The 18315-nt window shown below is 32.6% G+C and overlaps 7 protein-coding genes and 1 non-coding gene across 8 annotated transcripts; 4 read left to right on the forward strand and 4 right to left on the reverse strand.

The window, feature by feature from the left end:
• Positions 1–107: 107 nt before the first annotated feature.
• Positions 108–3101, reverse strand: PPL_02490 (uncharacterized protein; the record flags this gene model as incomplete). Its single annotated transcript, XM_020573476.1, has 6 exons — positions 108–610; positions 1121–1297; positions 1900–1938; positions 2379–2459; positions 2543–2720; positions 2955–3101. The coding sequence occupies 6 exons, from the start codon at positions 3099–3101 to the stop codon at positions 108–110; spliced, it is 1125 nt and encodes a 374-aa protein (XP_020436571.1).
• Positions 3102–3216: 115 nt separating this feature from the next.
• On the reverse strand, positions 3217–4030 carry PPL_02491 (uncharacterized protein; the record flags this gene model as incomplete). The annotated part of the gene is given in 4 exon segments (XM_020573477.1): positions 3217–3500; positions 3520–3692; positions 3713–3969; positions 3989–4030. 4 exon segments carry the CDS (start codon positions 4028–4030, stop codon positions 3217–3219), a joined length of 756 nt encoding a protein of 251 aa, XP_020436572.1.
• Positions 4031–4247: 217 nt separating this feature from the next.
• Positions 4248–5605, forward strand: PPL_02492 (tetratricopeptide repeat protein; the record flags this gene model as incomplete). Its single annotated transcript, XM_020573478.1, has 3 exons — positions 4248–4794; positions 4862–5230; positions 5262–5605. The coding sequence occupies 3 exons, from the start codon at positions 4248–4250 to the stop codon at positions 5603–5605; spliced, it is 1260 nt and encodes a 419-aa protein (XP_020436573.1).
• Positions 5606–5662: 57 nt separating this feature from the next.
• PPL_02493 (uncharacterized protein) lies at positions 5663–9670 on the reverse strand (the record flags this gene model as incomplete). Its single annotated transcript, XM_020573479.1, has 5 exons — positions 5663–5753; positions 5880–6925; positions 7113–7229; positions 7322–7937; positions 9336–9670. 5 exons carry the CDS (start codon positions 9668–9670, stop codon positions 5663–5665), a joined length of 2205 nt encoding a protein of 734 aa, XP_020436574.1.
• Positions 9671–11088: 1418 nt separating this feature from the next.
• On the forward strand, positions 11089–16061 carry PPL_02494 (uncharacterized protein; the record flags this gene model as incomplete). The annotated part of the gene is made up of 10 exons (XM_020573480.1): positions 11089–11159; positions 11267–11384; positions 11480–11573; positions 11690–11918; positions 11996–12304; positions 12391–12473; positions 12547–12725; positions 12791–12970; positions 13056–13415; positions 13485–16061. 10 exons carry the CDS (start codon positions 11089–11091, stop codon positions 16059–16061), a joined length of 4200 nt encoding a protein of 1399 aa, XP_020436575.1.
• Positions 16062–16234: 173 nt separating this feature from the next.
• PPL_02495 (uncharacterized protein) lies at positions 16235–16834 on the forward strand (the record flags this gene model as incomplete). Its single annotated transcript, XM_020573481.1, has 2 exons — positions 16235–16347; positions 16420–16834. The coding sequence occupies 2 exons, from the start codon at positions 16235–16237 to the stop codon at positions 16832–16834; spliced, it is 528 nt and encodes a 175-aa protein (XP_020436576.1).
• A 56-nt stretch (positions 16835–16890) lies between these two features.
• On the reverse strand, positions 16891–17919 carry PPL_02496 (TatD family hydrolase; the record flags this gene model as incomplete). Its single annotated transcript, XM_020573482.1, has 1 exon — positions 16891–17919. One exon carries the CDS (start codon positions 17917–17919, stop codon positions 16891–16893), a length of 1029 nt encoding a protein of 342 aa, XP_020436577.1.
• A 207-nt stretch (positions 17920–18126) lies between these two features.
• On the forward strand, positions 18127–18199 carry PPL_02497. Its single transcript has one exon. It is a non-coding gene; the product is annotated as a tRNA-Met (tRNA).
• The last annotated feature ends 116 nt before the right edge of the window (positions 18200–18315 follow it).

Raw genomic sequence — 18315 nt, forward strand, 5'->3', positions numbered from 1 at the left:
TTTCTTTTTTAGATGTTAATTTTTTTTGGTTTAGAAAAAAATAGATATCTACAATGATTCTTTCTTGTGTTAATTGATTATGTACAAAAAAAAATACAAAAATAAATTTATTCTACAATCTTATAGTTTAATAAATCTTTGATGGCGAATTTGTTTTCTATCCACCAAATTACATCGGAAGGTTCATACAGTTTAATCATTGGTAGATATCTTTCAAAGTCAAAGGAACGATTGCCTGCTTCGTGTAGCATTTCCATAATTTGATAGAGATCATAACGAATCGTTTCCTCGTAGGCAAATGATATTGCACCAGGATCGGGGTTTTTACACATCTCCAGTATATAGCTGACTATTCCGAGCTGTGCGTATCCAACTGCCACCGGTAGCATCGCACCCAACTGGCTGACACTTACCAAGCCATGTTGATGTAGGAACTCCAGGATCGACCGTGATCCACGCTGTACAATGATTTGCAAGTGTTGATTGGAAAAAGTGGCGCCAGGACCACTGAGATTATAGTGATTGTTATTGATATTGTCGTTGTTGTCGTTCATAAAGTCGGCGTAGTATTTCTCGAGAATCGCCAGATCTCCTAGGATAGCGATATCCCCTAAAATACATCTTGACAAACTTATATTCAATCCACACGGTTTACTATTTATATATTGAAGGACTTCGAGATGACCATTTCTCGCTGCCATTTGTGCGCTTCCCCTAAGGGTTTTCGATATCGACTTGGTTATGTCGACGTCGCCAATGCCAACATAGGAAACGAGTTTCTTTAGCAACGAATTAGAAGAGTCTGCTGCTGCTGTGGCTGCTTGTCTTTCCTCGGGCGATTGACCTATTTTCAGTGCATCCATAAAAAATTTAACTATATTGAGATGTCCGTTTTCCGCTGCTTTGTTCACACATATTGTTGCCGGTGTATCAGCGTTCAAGTTGTCTTTTAGCGACTTCCAGAGATGCTGAACCATCGCCAGATGACCTTCGCTGCTCGCCACCATGATAGCGTGCGAACGGTCCCACACCATGCTGTCTTGGTCCTCGAGATAGTGCAGCAGCTCCAAGTGTCCGTTTGCCGCGGCAACTTGGAGGTGTGCATGCGGATTCAACTGACAGCTACCACGGTAAAAGTCTGCGAGGACCCGAACGATCTTGACATTGCCTATATTGATAGCGGCGTCCATCGCCTCTTGATTGGCACCGTCCGTTCTGTTGATACAGAGGAATTTGACGAGTTCCACGTTGTTGCTGTTGACTGCGTAGCGGACGGCGTCGACCGTCGCCGGGTAGCCTTGTTGATGCAGGAATTGCACTATCGGGAGACTGCCACTCTGACAGCAGTAATCAAATACCAGTGACTCGGAGAGCGGCAGCCGATTGCCGAATAGTCCCTGCTGACTCATCAGCTGTACAAAGAGGTCGAGATCACGGTTGTCTCGGCAGAATCGCGACATCTCGACGTGACTGACTTTGAGTGGTTTCGAGAGTCGCAGCGACTTCAAGTGATTGCTTCGCGCAACAATATACTTTATCACCTCGTAGTACTTGTAACGCGTCAGAAAATCCATGCTGAGATGACACCAGCCTACAGCGCGCAGTCGTAGATTCCTATGAATCGCTGAAACCATCTTGAATATTCGAAATCTAACATATTTATTTTTGAAAACTGACCAAAACAATGTTTGATCAATCACAATACTATTTGACATAACTAAAAATACTAACTACTATTTCTCCTATCTATCTATCTATTTAATCTCTAGAGATTTGATTTTAATATACAAAAAAAAACAAACAAACAAACAATGTAGCTAAACAACAAAGATAAAATAAGTAAAATATTTCTTTCTTTCTTTATTTTGACTTGATGTGAAACTAAAATAACAAACTAACAACAACTAACAATATCTAATTCAGCTGAATGTCTATGAACTTGTTAAATTTTAAAAGTTTATATATATAATTATAATATATATTTACAAAAAATATTTTATTTAAAACAACAACATTATTTTATTTATTATCTTTTTTCAATATTCTATTTATTTTTTTTATTAGTAGCAGGCAAAAATAACAAAAATAAAATGAATAAATTGAAACCAAAAAAGAAAATTGAGAAATTCTATTTTCTTAAAAAACAGAAAACATCAAGATTGTTTGCTGACTTTTTAATGATATTGCAACAAATTGTACAATTATCTTTTTTGCAAGATTTGTATTAACCAATTAAATTTAAATTACATACATGATAACTAGCGAAGAAATTGTAATATATCTCCATTTTACCACGATATATAGTACTCATATAATGCCAAAAATACATGTTTGTTGTAATTTAAAATGCTTCCTGCATCCATCTGTCGATATCAAACAACCTACAACAAAGGCTGGATCTTTCTTGGTGGTCGTTGTTGGAGCTACGTAGGAGACATAGTTGAAATAACTTGCGTTATCTTTATAACAATAAACACTGATTATCAGTGCTTGTCTTGATGTGAGAGCTGTGAAAAATCCATTAGAATAATTGCACTAGTACCACCAAGATCATTGATTACATCAACCTTTTGTTGACTGTATAATTGTCTTTGGACCACTGCAATGGTTTGATGAAGTTTCAGTTTTGCCATTTTCTTGTCTTTTTCACTGTCTGCTGGATAAGCTACCTCGTGTTCACTATTGTATCCAGCTTTTTCAACTCTGCACAGTCCTTGCATCTATTTGTATTCAAAAATTATATTGATATTAGAAGAAGAATTTAAATTTATTAATAAATACATACACTGCATCGTATTTGGTGTGATGAATTAGATGCTCTCTCAAAAAACGTGTGTACATGTAGTTTTCAGATAGTCTCTCCACTAAGAAATGGTAATACTCCATCCAATACTTCCTACCATTTATCGATTTGATCCTCTGTAAAATGAACTTTGTGTGTGTTTGGAGTATACAATATACTGTGAAAGGTTATTAATATCTGTATTTACAGGGATCCATCGATAAACAGTAGTTTGCGAAACATAAAAGATATTGATGATATTCTCTTTGTTTACAATGAGGTGATCGTGATGTTTGACATTGGAAATACACCAATACATTAAAGATCTACGATATGGATTGTCATGCGGTAGTGTTTGTAAAAAGTCAGCTAAATTATAACTTAACTTAAGTATATCGTTATCTTGGCTTGGAAGAACTCCATCGAGAATACTGTTAACTGGCTGAAGGTAGTCCTCTAAGCGACTCAACGAGTTCACCAATGATTTCTCTTGATTGCTGAAGACCTCTTCTAAATATTTCCAAGCTTTGCTGAGTCCTAGTTTGAGCATCGATAATTGCTTGGATAAGCTGTCCAATGGTGACGTCCTTCTTTTCGATATCGTTTGCAAAGTTGATTTCAATTTTTCCGCCAAAATTGGACCTATCTCCAGTGTTATTGGAATTCCTATGAATTGTTTCTCTTCTTTCTTGTGGTTGATTTCTTTTGCTGATATTGACTAGGCTAACTGAATTTGCTTGTTCTCTCTCGTTTAACTGCTTCTCTTTCAGATTTAATAGCTTGCTCTGCTTCAAATCCTCTTCTCTCTCTTTCAAAATCTTTTTCAAGCTCTCTTCTCTCTCTTTCAAAATCTTTTTCAATCTCTCGTCTTTCTCTATCAATAGATTTTCTATCATTGTAGAGTTCGCTTCTATTTGATTGTACAGTTACGTATATCTCTCTAAATTTGTTATACCTATCTCTTTCTTGAGTACTATCGATAAATCTCTTGCAGTCTCTTGCAATCGATATATGTTGATCTCTCTCTGATCCAACTTCGGTGATGCATCAGGATAGTTCGCTAATGAACTGATTGAGTTTTGAGAATCCTGTGAAGTCTTTAATATTAATTGGTCTAATATATTCTCTAATGTTGCTGATTGCTTTGTTAATGTTGCTCTTGTGTTCCATTCTTTGAAAATTGTGATCTATTCTTCTCCTTTTCACTTCTCCTTTTCTTAGTTTAGCTTCTTCACTATTTGAAGGCATATGGTAGTAGAGTTGTAAGATTATTAATAAATAAATAAAAAATAAACAAAAATCAAAAGAAGTTCGGAGGGGAGGTGTTTAAACAAAAAAAAGAAAATATTTTTGCATGACCAACCTTCATGGTCAATTCCTGGAAAAAAAGTTTGTGTTTTATTTTTTGATATTATTCAACCACCACTTGAGATTGATATCATAAGATTATTATTTATTTAAAAAAATGAAACAAAAACAGAATAATATCAGTTCGAATTTTGATGATAATGATCAACAAACAATTGTACTCCCATCATGTGAGTCAACAACGAAAGAACAACTTTATTTGAAAGTAATCGATCAGAATCCAAACAATGTCAATGCTTATTACGAGTTGGCAGTAATTCTTAATGATGAAAATCGATCATCGATCATTCTGACATCTGGTCAATCAATGACTGTGCAAAACCTTTTCATAAAAGCAATTGAATGTAATCCAACTGATTCAAATTTATATTTTAACCTTGCAGTGACACTCTCAAGTGGTGAATCAATCACACTTAATGATGGACAATCAATGACAGAACAACAAATATACTTGAAATCAATAGAATGTGATCCAACCAATTCCAATTCATATAATAACCTTGCAACGACACTTTCAAATGGTGAATCGATCACACTCCATAACGATGAATCAATGACTGCACAACAACTACTCTTGAAATCAATAGAATGTGATTCAACTGATTCCAATTCATATAATAACCTTGGAGCAACACTTTCAAATGGTGAATCAATCACACTTAATGATGGACAATCAATGGACAAAACAACAACTATACTTGAAATCAATAGAATGTGATCCAACCAATTCATATTCATATTATAACCTTGCAATTACACTTTCAAGAGGTGAATCAATCACACTTAATGATGGACAATCAATGACTGCACAACAACTATACTTGAAAGCAATAGAATGTGATTCATCCGATTCCCAATCATATCATAACCTTGCAACGACACTATCAAGTAGAACAATCAAACTTAATAATGGAGAGACAATGACACGACAACAATTATACTTGAAATCAATTGAATGTGATCCAACCAAATCCGATTCATATTATAGCCTTGCAACGAAACTTTCAAGAGGTGAATCAATCACACTTAATAATGGACAATCAATGACACGACAACAACTATACTTGAAATCAATAGAATGTGATCCAACCAAATCCGATTCATATTATAGCCTTACAACTACACTTTCAAAGAGGTGAATCAATCACACTTAATAATGGACAATCAATGACAAAACAACAACTTTACTTGAAATCAATAGAATGTGATCCAACCAATTCAAATTCATATTATAACCTTGCAACAACACTTTCAAATGGTGAATCAATCCTACTTAATAATGGACGATCAATGACAGAACAACAACTATTATTGGAATCAATAAGATTAGATCATACACAAACAAAAGCTTACAAATCGATTGGATTAACACTTTTGAACAACAAACAAACGATTACACTTCCAAATGGTGATCAAATGACAAGAAGACAACTACTTCAAAAAGTAAGAGATTAGTAAATTCAATTTATGCCTCCCCCAAAAAATGAAAACAATTTGCACAGCTTTTGCATGTTATTTGACACCATTAGATCGTATGTTCTTATCGGTACACACTCTTTCACCACATTCTATTAGGAATAGACTGTTAGAGAGTAGATCTAACCTAAAGATATTATTAAGACGTTAAACGTTAGTCTAAATCTTAATTTAATTAATGTAAATAAATAAAATTAAGAAAAGATTATTTCAAAGAATCACAAACATAACATATCTTTATTGAAAAATATACATAATTAAACAGATAAAAGCGATTGCCCAAGCAATATATGGATTATTAAAGATTTTACGTTGAGTTGACATTGTTGACAATTTGGCAGTGTTTTCAACTTCGATTTGTTGTGTGATTCGCTTTCTCAGTTCACTTTCTTGGAGTAGTTTGGAGTTGTTGGTTTTCATCTCTCCATCCAGAGTGACTCTAAGAGCTTTGAGCTTCTCTTTGGTATCTTCATACAACAGTTGCATTGTATCGTTGCTCTCTAACAGCTTCTTCTTCTCTTCGGCGTACTCAGCTTCCATCTCTTCCAACTTTTCTTTGAGTGTTTCGTTGTGCTGGTTAGCAATCTCCAGTTCTTTCTCAAAGTCACGGATGTCCAAAGTAGAAGTCTGTTGCTCACTGCTGGCGTTGGACGATGACTGACTACCACTACCTGCAGCATTCTTGAACTGAGCAAACTCGTGACGTTCTCTGATCAGCTGTTTGGTGGCACGCTCCTCTAATACTTTGTAGCGATGGACGTTCTCCTCGTAGATGAGAACCTGCGCTTGATTCTCATCGATGACATGTCGCAGCGAGAGAATATCGGTATTCTTCTGTTCGATCTGACACTCGAGTTGCTTGATTTGCGATTCATACTTGTTGAGTTTCTCTGACATCTCATTCAGCTCCACATTCTTCTTGGCGAGTGCTTCCTTGGTCGACAGTTGGAAGGTATCTTCGCTCTCGTCGTCCCAACTGGTACTTCTTGTAATGGTCTCTGTATGTGGATCGGAATCACTTGCATTGCCACTTACAGTTTCCTTGTCCTTGTTGCTGCTACCGCTATTGATATCTAGAGTTTTACTACTGCTACTGCTTCCACTGCTGCTGCTCTTTCCAGCAAGATTGCTTTCGACACTGATACTGTTGCCAACGAAATAGACTTCACCTTGAATTTCCATCAACTTGTTTGCACCATTGGGTGGATTTATATTGATATCCTTTGATTTAATAACTTCTGGGTTTGTTTTAATAATTTTCTTTTCATTATATTTTAAATAATTTGTTTTAATTGCCAGCTATAAATTAAATTTAATAATTAATGTTAGTTAATATACAATTTTAAAGTTGATCTTTTAATTAAAAATAATTTATAACTATTCAAAAACTCCACACAATCTAAAAGTAATTGGATGTGTGGGGTGTGTTTATCGAAAGTTTGTTGTCTGTGTGCATTGGTTGTATGAATTGGTTATAATTAATTACCTGTATAGATGGTTGAACTGAAGATGAGGAAGGGAATGGTACATCGATTGGTGTCTTTCCATTATCCTCTGTATGTAATGACAAATCGATAGTTGTTGAACAAAGAGTAGTATTTTTCTACAATATTAAATAATATAAAAATAAATTAATTAGTAATTTGTTGACAAGATTTTAAAATCTTTGAAGATTTGTTATTTTTTACAACTTACCAATAATAAACTAAGAGTCATCAACTTTTGTTCGAAATTAGTTGAAATATTGTTATCTTTAATCTGTGTCTCTGCGTAGAGTGTAATCCTGAGGTTAACTTTTTCATTCATTGAGATGTAACCTTCACCACTGGCCAGTGTATTGGATCCATCTATTTTGTTGCCCAGTAACAATTTCGCTTGTTTTCTTGTGAAAGAGTCATGTTGTTTGGCTGGAGATGTTGAAACTGGTGAGGTGAGAGACGATGTCGATGAAGTTGAAGTTGTCGGTAGAGAAGATGATGATTTTGAAGATGCAGTAGTAGTGCTATTGTTGTTGTTGTTGCTATTGGAGGTAGTTGTATTTGGCAAAGAATTACCGAGTAGTGTAGAAGTTGCTTCACTTGAGGTCAGAGTAATCGATGGAATCGTTGGAATCGTTGGGATAGTTGGTTTCAAAACCTTGTAGTCCTTGGTTTCTCCCTTCTTCTTCTTTCCACGACTCCACTTCAAAGTGAGATTCTGACCGACCAGGTCATTCGGAAGATTCAATAATTTTCTAAATTCCAAATCATACTCGATTTTGATCTTGTCCTTTCTGGCATGAGACAATCCACCTTTTATTCCTTTGATCATACTAATAATATAATGTTTTTAAAAAAATACAAATATAAAAAATATTAATATTTAAAGCAAAATATAATAATATAATAAAAATAAAATCAGATATATAATTAAGTAAAATAAGTTCGAAATAAACAAACAAAAAAGAAATAAACAATTTTTAAAAAAAAATCGAATAAAATTATTGTTTGTTTTGATTCTTAAATAATTATTTATATGTTTGTATTTTTTAATAAATAAATAAAAAATGAAAGATACTACATTGGTGAAATATAAAACACTTTTTAAGGTTTAAACTAGTCAGATATCATAATTAATCCTTTGGTGAATGAGTGAATGAATGAATGACAATGTAAACACCACTAAAATATGATACATGTTATTCATACTCACGCAACCACAACCACCTTTTTTTTTAAAGTTGTCTTTTGTCTTTAAAAATTTTTAATTATTTGTGTGTTATGTGTGTTGTGTGGTTTTATCATTGTTTTTTTTGTTTATCCGTCTGACTTTTTTAGTCATTGGGAATGGAACGTCATCATGTTTAATTAATTATTCTCTCTAATTATTATTTTGTTAAAAGGTGTTGATATCATTAAAGTATTGAAATGAATATGTGATCTGATAAAAATGGAAATGATATGATATTTTATGTTATGATTAATTTAATTACTTCATTGATAATTTTTGTGTGATTTAGGTGATAATAATAAATACATTTACTTTTTTTGTTTTGTTTTTTTTTTTTTTTGTAGTGGTATAGAAGTAATAATAATAGAAATAGTATGTAGTTGTACAATGACTAGTTGATAATTGATTGATGAATGATTTGTTATAGTTTGCAAACTATAACTCCTAAATTAATTGCAAAACAACAACGCGCAATCTTGCATTGATTGTTTGTTTATCATTGACTACAAACTAATTTGGAAACATACTGTGAAATGACAACTGCCTGCAAAAACTGGTTGTTTAAAAACAAGAATCTAACCCCCTCCAACACTTTGCATGGCTGGCAAAGCAAAAACTACCGACGAAACTGTTGAAAAGTGCAAAGTGGGGTGAAAACAAACCCACTGACTTATAAGTAAGTTGTTCAAATATTTCGTTGTTTTGTTTGTTTTAAAGATTAATATTAATATTAAAGGTGGTGGTGTATCGGGTGGTGTGGTTTTTTTGAAATCTTTTAAAAATAAGATAAATAGAGTGAAATCAAGGTTTGGGTTGTAACTATTTTTTTTTTTTAAAAAAATAAATAAAATATTAAAAATGCAATTAAATTTAAGCAGTTCCCAAAAAAGTGTGAAAATTCTTAATTTGGAATGATTTGTTTCGATTGTTTTGATTTTTTATGCATTTCATATGAATATTGTTATTTCGTAAATCATATAGGATAATATATTATATTTACCTATTTAAGTGATGATGATGACTATCTTTTTCTGTTGTAGACGTTACTGATGAACCGTTTTGAAGACAATTGTGTGGTGGTTCAACACATGCTTTCGTAGGTTTATTGCTATTCTCATTGTATATCAAATGTTTAGAGGATCTCTTTGGCTTTGAACTATGTTGAAAATGATTGTGTTCACTGCCATTGCTAATACTTATACTACCTCCAATATTAATTTGATGTGGTTGTTGTTGCTGTCTAGGTGAAGGTGGTTGTGAATTAGATGATGATGATGGTGATGGTGGTGTTGGGGAAGGAGATCTAGGAGGTGCAGGTAGATTTAGTTTCTCCATTGTTCGATTTATTATTATTTATCTATTTATTTATAAATTGTTCTATCTTGTCTTGACTCTAAAATTTAGTGAATATGAAAAATGATAAGATGAATATGAATGTATATCTAATTATATAAATAATTAGCAATGATAATGATTGATAGTTATATATTTTATTATTATAATATTTATTTGTGTGCATGAATGCAAATAAAAAACTATTAATATCTTTTTTGTTTATTTTAAAAATAACGATTATTATGATAATGAGGAACTGATTGCTTGATTGATTGACACCGAACTACCACACACTCTTTATTTATTTTTAAATTAATTTTTATTTAATTTTATGAATTTAATAATTTTATGAATTTAATAATTTTTCCCAAATTTTTTTTGACACCACACGGTGTTTTGACATCAAAACAATCTTGATAAACTTGCAACAGACAAACAACAGCCCGATTGCAATGAAATTGACAATGACAATCTACAAAATAAAAAGAAAAAAAAAACATAAAACATGAATTCTCTCATCACTAGTAACCTTTTTTTCTCAACCTTTCTTAAACACAAAACAAACTACAACGTCAAGAAACAGATAAACATTTTTTTTTCTTCAAAAGAATTTGACATTTGTTTTAAAAATGTAAATTAAAAATAAAAATAAAATAAATAAAAAATATCTTTTAAAAAAAGATTTTTTTATTATTTTAAATTACAAAATGTCAAAGAACAGAAAAAAATTTTATAAAATAATAATAGTTAATAAATGATAAATATATAAATTAATTTATATAAAATAAACATACATAGGTTGGCATTTCTGTTTTTACTTTTTTGTTATAAAACATTGGGTGTTCTTGTAAGCAATTCTTACAGTGCCCGATAAAAACTACGGATTGGTCAACAAATACTTTTTCTCTGTTATAGTTGTTGATAACTCCACATTTATTGCATTCCCATTTGATTTCTAGATAGTTAAAGTGTTAGAAAATTATAAAAAAAAAATGAATAAAAATTTTTGAGTATGAATACTTAATATTATAAGTTAATCAATTCAAACTTTCAATTTTGCAACCCCATAGAAAATTTTAAATAAAAAAATATAAAAGTTTGACTCAAATTTCAAAGATTCAAAAGGGTTTCTCATTTTTTTCATACCATTTAGATGAAAATTTTATTAATTTTTTTTTTTTTGTTTTTTTTTAAATCATTCATTTCACACCTCTTGATAATTTGTGTTTATTGTTAAATTTATTATTGTTATTTAACATTATTTTCAAATATAACAGATTAAGCATAATAATTTTGTTGTTATAGTTTTATAGTGTAGTAGTGTATATACATATATATTATATTTCAAGTTAGTTTAATTAAATAAGAAGAAGAAGAGAAGAGAAGAAGAATAAGAAGTATAGGAAGAATATAGAAAGATGTTCAATTTAAAGATTTTGAGATCTGATACAGGATCTCTATATGAGATACCTGTTAATTCATCTGTTACGTATGTATTATCAACAACCTTAACATCATTACACATTTAATACAGAAATAACAACACACGATCACATTAAGATAACTAACTTGTTACTACAAAATTGAATAATATAGTATTAATACAATTAAGGAATCATTGGCATCCGTTACTAATTTGTCACCTAGTGACCAAATTCTTTTGGCTGATACCAATTTAAGTTCAAATAATACATTACAATACTATGGTATAATCGTATGTTATCTATATATCTATCTATCATCCTGTACATTAAGTTTAAATACTATAAATATTAATATGCTTTCGATAATAATGTTATAATTATATAGAAAGATACAGAGATATTCTTATTTAATAAAAAGATATTAGAGAATATGAGTTATTTACCGGAAGAAGTAAACTTTTCAATTTTAGATTTTCAAAGTATGTTTGTTTTACATATAGATCTACATATGTAGATTATGTATGAATTGACAATGTCATCAGAGATAATATTAATATTAATAATCACATGTGTGATATAATACATATTATTATAGTACCTAGATTACCAACACCAAAGAATCTTAAAGAGTTAGAATCAAGTTTGAATCCATTGAACAAGATGTTCACTTTGGAGTTCTATTTGAACAATCATGTAGTGGGAACACAGTATCTCAAGGAGTTGTTCGAAGCCAAAGTCTTGCAGTGCATCAACTGTCTCAATGAATTGAATGTACAAAAGAAATCGATTGGTGCAGCATTACATAGTTTAGATGATTATAAAAAGTAACTATTAAACGAAATACATATCTATAGATATAATATTCATTTATTAACACATTGTTATTTTAATTAATTATTAGTAAATTACTTTCAAATTATAATTCATTTTTAACAGTTTTCAAGAAACAATCACCTAATTTCGAATCGTTGTTGATGTCATTCGAGTATGATATGAATCGATTGAAACAGACGAAACTACACGACAGCTTGAGAACACCTTCGACAACAACACTTTTAGACTGCATTCCAGAGTTGGAAATTAGAAAGTGGAGTGAGCAATGCAAGAGAGAGTATGACAATCTAAAAGGAAAGATACTGGAGATCGGTAGTCAAATCGATTCAATCAGAGATTCTGTAGATTATGAACTTAAAAAGACAATAGATATAAAGTAAGTTCATTATAAGAACTATGATTCAAACAAAAAAAGAGTTGCATATTTAATTTATTAACAATTGTTAATTCTATACTCTATAGTTTCCAAGAATTAAATGATAGATTAATTATATCAAGAGAAAATACAAAACAATTCCAAACATTATATCAAGCTTCTATTGCAAGTATGTATTAACTATATAATTAGTATTGTTTCAAAATAACATTTTAATAAGTTGTTTATTTAAAATATATTAGATTCAGAAAAGATAAAGAAAGCATTGGAAAGTTCACGTAGTTCAAAAGATCCAAACCATCTTGCAGCTATTATCATGTCATTCACTGAGATTAAGAATTCACAAGATTCCAGTTTCTCAGACTCACATAAGCATGCAGAGTTGTTAATGAATACATTAATTTTATTTTCAAAGGCAAAGGTAAATATTCGTTTAGAATGAATAACATTATCATTACTAATATCACGTTATTTGCAAACAAATAGAATTTTATGAATCAATATGTTTTCTCTGAACTTAGAAATATTTCTAAATTACAATATGATATGAGACAGTTGATCAACAATTTCTCTGTTTGGAACGAAGCGATATCCAAGCAAACCATTAATTTCTTCCATTTGGAGTGTATACATCATATGCCATCTGCTTATGAAGATGCTTTAAATGTATGTATTTTGTGTTTGATATAATATGTTTGAAAGACAAAAGATTGATTAAATTAATGTTAATTTATTTATTTTAATAATTTAGGAAACATCGAGAAGAAAGAAGTTTGGTAATTCAATACAGAGTAATCTTGGTAAATTCATTGAATCGTTGAATGGTATAAGAGAGGAAGAGAATCAAAAGAGACAGATGTTCTTTGAGCGAGTTTATCAGTTCTTACCACCGAATGTATTCATTTCATTGAAGGATCAACTACCACCATTCCAAGTACACTTACCGGCATTCGATACCAACTTGCCTCAGATTGAACAGCAGTCAAAGAGTGATACCGACGATGACTTTGCTGTCATCGATAGTTCAGATACTACTCCACTACAATTTAGAAAGAAGCCAACTTTTGAACGAACTTCTTCTTCATCTCAATTGGATCAATCAAAGTTAATAGTAAGTGAAAACTAAACAAACAAATAATCGACAAAATTTTATTAACAATTTTAAATATATAATTATTAGGAATCACAACAAAAAGATAAAATTAGAAATCTTGAACAAAAGTTACAATCTACATTTTTAATGGCATCTAGATCCGAGGAGAAATATAAAGATCTGTTGGAAAAGTCTAGAACTTTTCAGAATGATAGTGTGACATCGGATTACATTAGAAAGTCACAGGTTGAAGAGTTAAAGAAAGAGTTGGAGGAGAAGAAACTGGAGATTTCCAAGTTGTTAAGCGAAGGCAAGACCACTCAGAAGAATATCGAAACACTTCAGGCACATGAATCAGAGTTGTCTTTGAAGATTCGTGATTTAGAGTTGGAAAATACCTACAAAAAGAAAGAGATAGAGTCATTCAAGGAGAGAATACTGTCGTTAGAGGATGAAGGTTCCTCAAAGCTCGAGGCATCAGAGTCACTCAGAAAGCAGTTGGATTCGATCAAGTCGGAGCGTGACGAACTACAAGCCGAGATCAAAGACTTGCAAGAGCAGATCACTAGACATGAAGAGTATATAAAGATGTCGATCAGTTCAACCAATGAATCGAAAGAGTCGTTTGAAAATACGGTGCTGGAGAAGAACAATACCATCGCTCAACTCGAAAAGTCAAAGAAGAACATGGAGATCGATCTACAGACTGCCAATATGAAGATTTCCATTCACTCTGATAGAATTGCCGTGCTTGAGAAGGAGAAGAGCGAACTGGAGGAAGAGAGAAACACACTCGTTGAGAAGTGGGAAGATCAACAGGAGAAGATCAAGTTGTTGGAAGAAAAGATATCGAATGTCGAGAGTATCTCTGTTGAAAAGTCGCGTGAGGATCAAGAGGAAATCAACCGATTGAAGGATAAGATCTTGGTACACGAAGGAACGGTCAAGAGTAACAACAAACAGATATCCGATATGAACGGTGAGATACAATCGCTTCAGAGTATTATCACCGAGAATCAGCAGGAAATAGATAAACTTCGTGAGACAATCGATCACAACTCATTGATGATTGAACAACTCAAGGAAGACAATGAGAAGCTCTCCAAAGATCTTGTCAATTCCAATCATAACTCTGACTCGAATGAAGCGGTACTTGCTATTCTAAGGGAGCAAATCAACGACTTGAAGAACGAAGCGCAACAGAAGGAAGCAGTCATCAAGAGTTCGTCGGACCAGTTGCGTGACAATGAATCGACCATGTTTGACCTGGAGAACTCCATCAAGAACTATAAGAAGTTACTCGATGAGTTCAATGATGATAAGGAAAAGCAGAGCGGTGAGACTAATTCAATGTTGCAAAGCAAAGCAGAGACAATCATCAAGCTGGAATCACAGATCAACCAACTCGACAAGCAGATCAGAGATCAAGATGCGACAATTGAGCAGCTTCAATCTGGAAACAGCGGTCTGACACAACTCAACTCACAACTCGAGCAGAAGATACAAGAGAGAATAGCACAGATTGAAGAGTTCAAACAGATGTTGACAGAGAAGGATGAATCGCTCAGAACCAACAAGAAGGAGAGTGACTATCTCTCAAGACAAACCTCTGAGCTCGAGAACAAAGTAATTTCACTCAACCAGCAACTTGAACAGACCAAGACTCGTGTCGATACACTCGAAGCACAGAATGTTTCGTTGGAATCCGACCTCGATTCTTCGCAAAAGGAACAGATTGCACTGGCTGAGAAGCTCAACCAAGTATCGGCTGCCTCTGAAATTGAAACGGAAAACTTTACTCTTTCTCTTGCCAATTTGGAAAAGAAACTAAAGGAAAAGGAGAGTCAGTTGGAGCGAGCAAGCAACGGATCGGACGAGCTAACAAGAAAGTACAACAAACTTCAAATATCAAGCTCGGAAACCAACGAAGAAATGTTGAGTCAAATCACTTCCTACCAAAACGAAATCTCCAAAGCAGAGTCAGAGATCGAAGCCTACAAACAAACGATTGCCAAGCACGAAGAGCGAATTAGCTATCTCAAGGATCAGTGTGACACCACCAATGTCAACTCGATTCAGCAAGTCGAGAAACTGAACAAAGAGATCTCAGAGAAAGACACACTGCTTACAACACTCAAGCAACGACACCAAAAGAATGAATCTCAACTCTCCAGTCTCAACGGCGAATTACAAGCGTCTTCCACGTTGATCCAAAAGATCTATGAATTGCTTGGTATCGCTCCGAACATGGATTCACAGAATGCACTCAAAGAGATCAAACATTTCCGAGAGAATTTCCTACACTTGGAACGTTCGGTTCAAGATCACCAAAAGACAATCCAGACTCACGAGCACTCAATGATGGATCTCCTCATGTCACAGACTTCACAGAGCGACGCAGCACTCTCGAATTTCGGTTATGGAAAGATAGCGATCTTCCAATATCTTAAATCCGACGTCTATGAAGCAGTCAACGTAAATTGTCCACACCATTACCTTTCACCAGAGTCATTGGAGAGTTTCGACGATGAAGTAAGAGCAAAGAAACCAATCATAGCATCGATTATCGAAGTAACAAAAGTAGATTCACTGCCAAACAATAGATATGGTTTACCCAATGGTTATGTATATTATGAAGTTCTTGCTGGTAGAGTAGATTCCTAAAGAATATATGTTATCAATTTTATATGGAATCCAATTTGACTCACTAAAAACAAAAAAAAACAACAAAACAAAATCAAAACAATCTTTTCCATTTCACATCGATTTTTTCATTATCAATTTCAATCAATTTTAAAGATTATCTTTAAATCAAATAATTATTATAAATTAAAGTTATGTCAGGTAGATTCCTAACAGATTCATACAGTTATAAAACATTAATTAAACAATTTGATTTCTATTTATGTAGAGTTGGTAGTTCATTAAGAGCAATTAATATTATTCCACAGTAATCTATTTATCTATTCTATTTTTATCAATATATTTGTTAAATATTAATATTCTTTTTAAACATATATAGTGAGAATTCAGTTTATTATGTTAATTTCTTTCATTTCTTATTGTTTGATTCAGTTGAGCTTGTGCAAGTGATAAGAGAATGTGGATATCTATTTATTGATGAGTGCCAGAAGGTTAAAGAAGATCATTTAACAGCTAAACAGATTCTAAATATAACATATATGGTTGCAATAGATATATTCAAGTTGATACCTCCAAGAACCAAAGATGATTTCATTCATATGTTTATCAGTAATACAGAATTGAATACATTTAGTATACTCTATCTTAAGAAATTCTCAAAGATTACAATGAGATTGAAATCATTTCATATGTGTTTGACAAGAGATGATTTAGATCAATTTCAAGTAGAACAATTAGATTTAAGATTCAATAATAAAAATAAACAATTATCATTTGATGATTTATCAGATTAAAAAAAAACTTATTACAAAAGATTTGCTATTTGTTTTATTTTGATTTCTTATTATTATTATTTTAAGAATTCAATTGCATTGTTTCTTGTTACTACTATTGTTTGTTGAATTGTCCAGCTCTTGGCTTTTGATATTTCAAGAACGACTTGGAATACCGATGATTCAGCTTCGGTAGGAGTGTTTTGATCTGATTCCAGCAGTAATCTGTTGTCTGGAATCGCTTGAATCATCTTTGATACCTTTGAAGATGACAAATTGATAAATGATATTCCAAAGTAGAATCTCGATCCTTTGCCTTCTTTCATCTTAGCGAATGAAGTTACCGTAGATGGTTTACCACTGAATGTATGAAGTGCTATCTTTCTTGGCATTCTAGCTAGCGGTAACGCTATGAAGTAATCGAGTAGCTTACCGTGTAGTTGCACACAATGTAGACTTACAAGCCGATTCAACTCAGCGGCAATCTCTATCTGTCGGTTGAAAACCACCCATTGTGGTTCCTGTTCGTTCTTTCCGGTGGCACGACACTTTGTTACTTTGTCGACACCGATTTCACCAACCATAGCATCGGGATGTTGCAAGAGCAGTTGTTTCATCTTTTCTGGCCAACTGCTGTCGATCACCGTTGGATAGCTATCCATTACCATCTTGGTTGGATCACCCGCTGGGTTGGTTTCCAACAACGATTGTGGCGGATGCACCAAGTGTACGAACCAAGGGTGTATACCGAAGCAGCGAATCGCTCGATCACCCATTACCGATGCATAGCTATTTACACGATCCCAATCAGGTACGGTTGTACCCATCAACCAACTCTGACTAAATGATAACTTTTCTTTATTATTGCTAGCAGTGCTGTTATTGCTGTCGTTATTGTAATTATCATTATTTTTAACCATATCAATTTCATTTTGATCTTCATGTATGTGACAATGAGAATCAATCACTCTATTCTTAAATCTATTGAATTCATTTAATAACTCGATATCATATAACTCTTTTTTGACCTCTTGACCTTCTATTTTCTGAGATTTGCAACATCCTTCCTCTTCTACCTCTTTTACTATATTATTCTGAACATCCATTTGATAAATTATTTAATTTAAGGGTTAACATTTTAATTTAATTTAAAAACCAAAAGTGTGGAATAAAAAATAAATGAAACACTCTATTTCGAGAAACTAAACGAGATCCTAATGAAACTTATCGGAAAATGAAAATTTTGTTGATATTTTTTTATAAATAAAAAAAGAAAAAATAGAAATTTAAAAATATATGATTTTCTCGTACAAATCAGGTTAGCTCAGCTGGCAGAGCGTAGGTCTCATAATCCTAAGGTCGTGAGTTCAATCCTCACACTTGATATTTGTATTAAATTTAATGTCCCGTGATGCGCGCATGTTAAGAAGCAAGTGAATCAAAAAAAAACAAAAAAAGTGAATCATACTACTCGAATCCTTGACCATAGAGAGTAACTAGGA

Source organism: Heterostelium album, assembly GCF_000004825.1.
Source record: "Heterostelium album PN500 unplaced genomic scaffold PPL_scaffold2, whole genome shotgun sequence".
NCBI classification, from domain to species: Eukaryota; Evosea; class Eumycetozoa; order Acytosteliales; family Acytosteliaceae; genus Heterostelium; species Heterostelium album.